At 38.1% G+C, this 6743-nt stretch overlaps 2 protein-coding genes across 3 annotated transcripts in view; one reads left to right on the plus strand and one right to left on the minus strand.

The window, feature by feature from the left end:
• The window catches only part of ppa1b (inorganic pyrophosphatase 1b), a 6603-nt gene extending 5539 nt beyond the window's left edge, over positions 1-1064 (minus strand). The window contains exon 1 of the mRNA XM_046070499.1: positions 897-1064. Within this exon, the coding sequence (XP_045926455.1) occupies positions 897-957 (61 nt within the window). The 5' untranslated portion in view covers positions 958-1064. The remainder of the gene's footprint in view (positions 1-896) is intronic.
• Positions 1065-2444: 1380 nt separating this feature from the next.
• eif4ebp2 (eukaryotic translation initiation factor 4E binding protein 2) overlaps positions 2445-6743 on the plus strand; it is a 4649-nt gene continuing 350 nt past the window's right edge. The window contains exons 1-3 of one of the 2 annotated variants that reach the window (XR_006828337.1): positions 2445-2743; positions 3410-3589; positions 3799-5216. Coding sequence is in view for 1 of the 2 variants with exons in the window: in XM_046070501.1 (XP_045926457.1) it covers positions 2611-2743; positions 3410-3589; positions 3799-3830 (345 nt within the window). In the remaining variant the exon portion in view is untranslated. Of the gene's footprint in view, positions 2744-3409; positions 3590-3798; positions 5458-6743 lie in introns of those variants that run through there. The other variant, XM_046070501.1, reaches the window with a different exon arrangement.

The following is a 6743-nucleotide window of genomic DNA, read 5'->3' on the forward strand; positions in this document are numbered from 1 at the left end:
ATTTTTGTCTGCACAGCAAGAATGATGAGAAACAATATATTTCTCATGGCCTCTGGCCATTTATGGTTCTATGTCCAATTTAGGACAGCACACAAGCTACCTGAATCGCTTATCAACTTCTCCTAGCCACACAGGCCACTGCTTACAGTTACTTCTACCTAGTAGAGCACACATGCTTACTTTACACATATACTATTTATTGTGTAATGACCCTGGTTTGTAGACCACCAAAAGTCTTCATTTTGGTAACTTTACTGTATGTTGATCACATCTATTGTCAAATCAAATAGTGATGATTTAGACTAGTGACTTGAAATCTGAGACAAAAACTATATAAATGAAACAATAAAAATGTTAAATGAGGATTATCTATAATCAGTCTGTGCAGTTTGTCCAACAGATTAATGGTCATGTCCGATCAATGGGTTTATTAAGGTGTAACAATCGGAGAGGGCGTTGTCCCACTGACTCCAAGCTTATGATTTTATGCTGGATGACGTGTTTGAGCACCTTGCGAGATTTCCCGAAAATAAACAATTTCCTTTTACAAAGTTCGGGCAAGAATAATTGTGTAAGGTCAACGGTTAGACATAACAGAAACCAAATCATGTTGCTTGGGACCGGTGTTGAGCTGTAAAACCGGCATAACGTTAACTGCATGACGCAAGTTTTAACCACCTCGATCCGAGCCATTATGACTACCCGAACAAGTGCAGACGTGCTTGTTAATTTCCAGTGCAAGAACAAATGTCAACACTATTACTAATATGAAGAAACAAACTATCAACAATAAATGAGGAGTGACACGTGGGAAGTCGCGGCTGGCCTGTGTGGGTTTGTGGATAGATTGTGGATAAATAATGACAAAACTGTTACGCTGCTCGGTTTCTACTTACTGAAGAACAAGCGGTAGCTCAGGGAGTTCGGGTTCCCCCTCTCCTCTACTGTGAAGCTCATGTTCACGTGCAGGTTTGTGTTGCCGATTGGTTCTTGGATGGAGGATGGCGGCGGAAGGAGCCGTCTTCGGTGAGTCGTGGGTCGTATAGAGCCATGGCACGGCGCATGCGCCCTTTCAGACTGATGCCTTTAAAGGGCTATCGGAAATATGACAGGACATCACAAACATGACGGCTTGCAAATGTTGTATTGTGTATGAAAAGACAAAAGAAAAGACAAAGCCTATGGGTGAACAGCAACATCAGTGTTGTAATATGACACATGATGTCATCTGGTACTGCGGTTATCAGTGTTCAGTAAACATTGCTGGTTTTTTGACAGTATTGCAGTTAATTGATACAATTTGCTGAATATATTTAGGCCACCACAGATTATTAAAACGCACTACCACACTACAATTTGTGTAATATTTATTAATTGGGGGAACATCAAGCAGCCAGGGATCTTTACTTATTGGACTGCATCACCTATATATATCTGATCTATATCTGAATCCTTGCAGTGTCAGCACAATTATGTGAAGAACCATCACAACCGGACCATTTTAAAATCATAATACTGGGCAGACTACTGAATTTGTTAATAACACATGAGTGACCACATCTTCAATTTATAACTTCCCATTTCAAAAGTCCCCCAACATTTTTATGCCAATGTAGAAATGCAGGGTTAGTGTTTTCTCTTTCAATGGCCCATGCAGAACAGACTCTTTTAATAATCTGACTATATACTATATATTGATGACAACAAAGCATGCTATTTTTTGTATTAAGTAAAATAAAAAGATGGAGCCATGCGCGACCTGAACAATGCCTCAGCTCATGTGGCACTGTCAAACAGAATGGAGACATGTAACTTTACTGTCCTCAAACTTACAAGATTTGTGGAAACATAACTTACCTTAAGTCTTTATTTAGGCTATATACATATATACATATATATATATATATATATATATATATATATATATATATATATAACAAGGAAAGGTTCCTACAAATTTAAATTCTAAATCTTGAAAATTCTATCCATATTGCTAATCTGGAAATGTTGTCAACTTGCTCAAGCAGCCATAGTCGTACTGGATTTTGTCTCTTTTTACCGGTAGAAGAAATTACGAGAAGCACTCGAATGCAGCATCCGACCAGACTTCAACGATTTGCTAGTTACAGTTATCATTAGTTAGTTTGGGAACCTCACAGACAGTATAAATATAGCCTTCATGAATATTTAATTTATTTAAATGTTCCTTTGATTTCCCTTCGATTAGTTTTTTTGCGAAGTTGTGATGTTATGAAATATGTTTGCTTCAGGTTCGGGTAAAGCCAGCACACCGATGCTGAATGTACCAGCGTGAAGACATGAAAACACGAAAATAAACTACAGATATATTTGTCAAAGTCTCAAAAGTAGGATGGCACCATTTGCTGATGCTCCGCACGGCTGACATCATATCCGCCCGCAGCCCGTCGTGCTTCCTGCCTTGCTGAGGGAGGGGACGGTGCTGACGGCTGGGAGGACGAAAGGAAAGACAAGAAAGCTTTCGGGAAGATATAAGAGAGTGGGGAACGGCCCGGGTTTCCACCGTCCGTCGGGAAATAAACATCCCAGTTTTCTGTAGCTGCTGGATTTGTCACCGAATTGGCGCTGAAAATGTCGACCAGTCGTCAGCTTAGCGAGAGCAGGGCCATCCCGACCAGGACGGTGTTGATCAACGACACAACGCAGCTACCTCATGACTATTGCACCACCCCTGGAGGCACTTTATTCTCTACCACTCCCGGGGGTAAGGGGATAGCCCGTATGCTTTATCGTATTCTTTAAGAAAATGGAGGATAATTGGTGGTGTTTGTGCTCTCAGCAAACCTCTACCTGTTCATGTCACCGTGGCCTAGGCTGCTTTCTCATCCTGATCAAAACAAAAACAAAGCTTAGCCCCGCCCCTGTGCTCTCGGGCTGCTGACCCGAACGGCTGGATTGCAGCGCAGATATTGTGGTGAATGCATCGTTATACCCAATACCGTTATTATATTTAAAGAAGGTGAACATGTTTTGTTTGCCACCTATGGCACACAGGAATGTGATAACCAGTAGTTTGAAGCAAAAAACACTACATACGTTATATATCATGAGCATGGCCAGACTACATTAGGCCTATATATATATATATATATATATATATATATATATATACATAACCAGATGAAAAAAATATATGGTGAAACTAGAGCAGAACAGCCTTTTTTAACAGCAGACACCTGTATAACCCAGGTGTGTTACTGATAAAATGAACTGATGCATTGTGTTGCAGTAATTCCTATAACAGAGCCATCATTACTATTATTAGCTCCACCGTTTTTTTTGTCAAAATCTCAGTGAATCTGATTTATGTGGGAACGATAAATAAACCAGAGTGTCCTGATTGTAACTTGATATGTGTTTCCTGTTGCAGGAACCCGGATCATCTATGACCGTAAGTTCCTCCTGGATAGGCGCAATTCTCCCATTGCCCAGACTCCCCCAGCTCACCTGCCCATCATCCCTGGAGTGACTAGCCTAAATGTCCTGAGTGAGAACCGGAAGAATGAAGCCAACAACCACATCAACAACCACGATGGCAAGCCCACAACCGGTAAGAGTTACAATATGGATTGAGTAACCAGCTTACATAATAGGACGTGTTTTTTATTTGAATAGTTACTAATCCCCCTCAAACATGTGACAAACACACCCTCTGTCATGTAATAATTCAACTTAATAACCACCATGATTATTAAACTACCCAGCTTGTTCCAGACGCCTCTCAACACCTTGCTGTCTTTTTTTTGTTTTGTTTTCAAGGTGATGATTCTCAATTTGAAATGGACATCTAACAGACTGGAACCACACCAGCAAAAGCAAATGACCTGGCATCACACGTGCCAGTGGCTTGGCTTGTAGAAACCGATGTTGTGAGCCCTCATGGCAGCCATCTTCTTTAGCTCTCTGTCTCGCTGCTGGTTGTAATGTGTGTAAACCATGGGGATTCAGTATATTATACATCTAGGTACAGTGTGGCCAACTCTGGAAACTAGGCTTATTTATATAGATTTCCATGGTGACCAGTCGCTGTACAAATCAAAAATCACAAGGGAGCGGGCCTGAATATTATTTTCCCAGACACATTGTCCAATTAGTAGATTGCAGTGCTCATCTTACAGTTTTCTGCGAGTCAGGATCCTTAACAGAGCACACTGTAAAACTGATAATATTCCAAGTTAATTGGGGGAGGAAGTGGTCATTTTTAGTACGGGCCGTAGAATCAGTCAAAAGCTTTGATATTCATCACAGTCTTTGGTTTTGAAGACCCTTGTAAGCACGTTTATTTAAGTAATTTTTTTTTGTCTTTTTGGTTTTTGGAACTACTTGAAAAGCCCCACAGTCTATTATCGGTAGTTAGTTTCCCGTGATGGTAAGTAAAGGGATGCTGTGGTTTTTGTTTTTTTTTCTTCAATTGGGTGAAGATTTCATGCCATTCCAAGATTTTAGTTTCCAGTTTTAGTTATAAGCATGCACGAGTTTTCAATTTTCAGGGGAAAACATTTTTTTAATGAATTCTAGTCCGCGATTTCATTGTTTTTGTAATCAAATGATTGTATTTCCCACTATTATGTAAATCTGAAAAATTGAAAAGAAGCTTTTTGTTTTAGAATAAATTTCAGTACAGAATTAACAATATCAAGCTACTCGATTCATCACTATCATTACCTTTGCCATAAATCCATTTACGCATTTCTCTCCTGCCAAGAGAGGTAATATCTCCAGATTTGATGGCTACTTTGGTTTGTTGTGTTGGCAGGAGCTCTCTCTTCATAATTTGATCCATCCTGACATCTGTCGGGTGTTTTTTGAATATCCATACCGGATATACATTTAGATTAATGTGGAAGTGGTTAAGACCCCATTTGTAATTTTTGGGGTGAAATACAAGAAGATTTTTGAAAAACTTGAAAAAATCCAGATGTTTTATATGCATTTTATTTTTTAATACAGTTTCTTAGAATTGAGGGTATTGGTTTAAACACGGTCAAGCCTTTGGATTTGTTATAAGTGTCGAGGAAATAGAAGACATTGTTTGCATCAGGCTTGATGGATGCTAACCCCTTAATCTACAAATTTGTCCCCAGTGTCCTTACTCCACGTTACACATTACCTTATTATTTCCATGTGTCATGTCTGCCCATGCCTTACTTGACATCAGATGCAGTAACTACAACTAGGTTTTTTGTCACCAATTTGTACTTTCCAACAGATGTTTATTTTTTCACTGTAACACTGAACAGGTAACATTGTACTTAGAAATTAAGCCAAACAAATACTTGTTGAGAAAATGTGGGGGGTTTTCTACACAAGTTCCTTCCTCAAGCAGCTGTGAAGTTGGAAAGTGACTGTGTACATGTCATATTGGGATTCTGAAATTCAGATGCTGATGTGATTAAAAGAGTGCCACATGCTCACTTAGTTTTGTTTTGTTTTGTTTTGTTTTGACCCCACAATACTACTTCTGTCTGCTAGTTGAACTCTGTCCAAATAGCAGCTCCGAACTTGGCAAACAAATCACCATGAAGTTCCTGGTTTTCATTCATACCATAATTTAATTTTTCTGTATGACTGGAACCACTGAATGGCTGAAAATTATGTCTATCAAAGATTAGATTTTTTTCTGTTTGGCTTTATAATTAATTCTGGCCAGGTTTGGTGACAAACACATTGAGGGGTTGCTTGAAACCAATTTTCATTGCACATTTTTGCGATAAAACTCTACATTACAGCATCACAATTCAGATTTCTTTCAAATCAGTTTGGTTTGACAACGAGGGCTTAACATTGTGGGTTGAAGGAGATTTGAAACAAACTTACTGTAACTTTCTGTTCTGATTTTAAATAATCTTTATTTTAAATTAAATTCCAATGCCAGTGGACACTGTTGCTGCAAGATCAATAAAGTTCTGTAACAAAGAAAATAAGATGTGTTTTATTGTCTCTGTTTTGTGTAGTTGTTTTAGTTGCTTTTGACAGTGAGAAAAAAACTGATGGAAATCCTTTATCGTGACTTAGTAAGGGCAGATTAATGCATGTAAATTATTAAATGGATTTTATAGTATAGTTTAGGTGAGTATACATGGCCTACCCCTAAAGTAATATAAGCAGTGGTGGAAGTACATTTACTCAAGTGCAGCACGTAATGTGTAAATTTGTACTTTTACTGGAGTATTTCCATTTTCTGCTACTTCTACTAAGCTATATTTATTTGATAACTTGAGTTGCTAGCTATATTATAAATTCCTATTTTTAAAACAAAATATAAATGTTTTTATATGATAATAAAAATACTTCTGATATATCAATAAGACTTTATTGATTTCAGGGAAATTCACAAGCTACCCAGTTATATATGATTTAGGTACTTCATTCATCCATGAAGGGAAATTGCAGTAGTAGCAGTTTACATAAAATAAAATAAAATCACAGTTACAAAACATACTTGCACAAGTAAGTAGCTATGAGGTAGGTTTTTCTTTTTTTTTCTTTTTTACAAATACTATATTCATTCAAACTACTATACATAAAGGCCTAAAGATATGTCTCTCCAACTATGTCTGTGCAAATGAGTGAAGAATGTGAATTGTCCATTGTCATTCAGATGAAATAAGTCTCCTCTCCCTGCCCAGAGGGGAGACATTGTTTGCAAAGGGCAGGAATTACTCCTTATTACTTCTGGCTGAAGAAACTTTATTGTCTGACCA

This window comes from Micropterus dolomieu, linkage group LG15 (genome assembly GCF_021292245.1).
Source record: "Micropterus dolomieu isolate WLL.071019.BEF.003 ecotype Adirondacks linkage group LG15, ASM2129224v1, whole genome shotgun sequence".
Lineage (NCBI taxonomy): Eukaryota > Metazoa > Chordata > Actinopteri > Centrarchiformes > Centrarchidae > Micropterus > Micropterus dolomieu.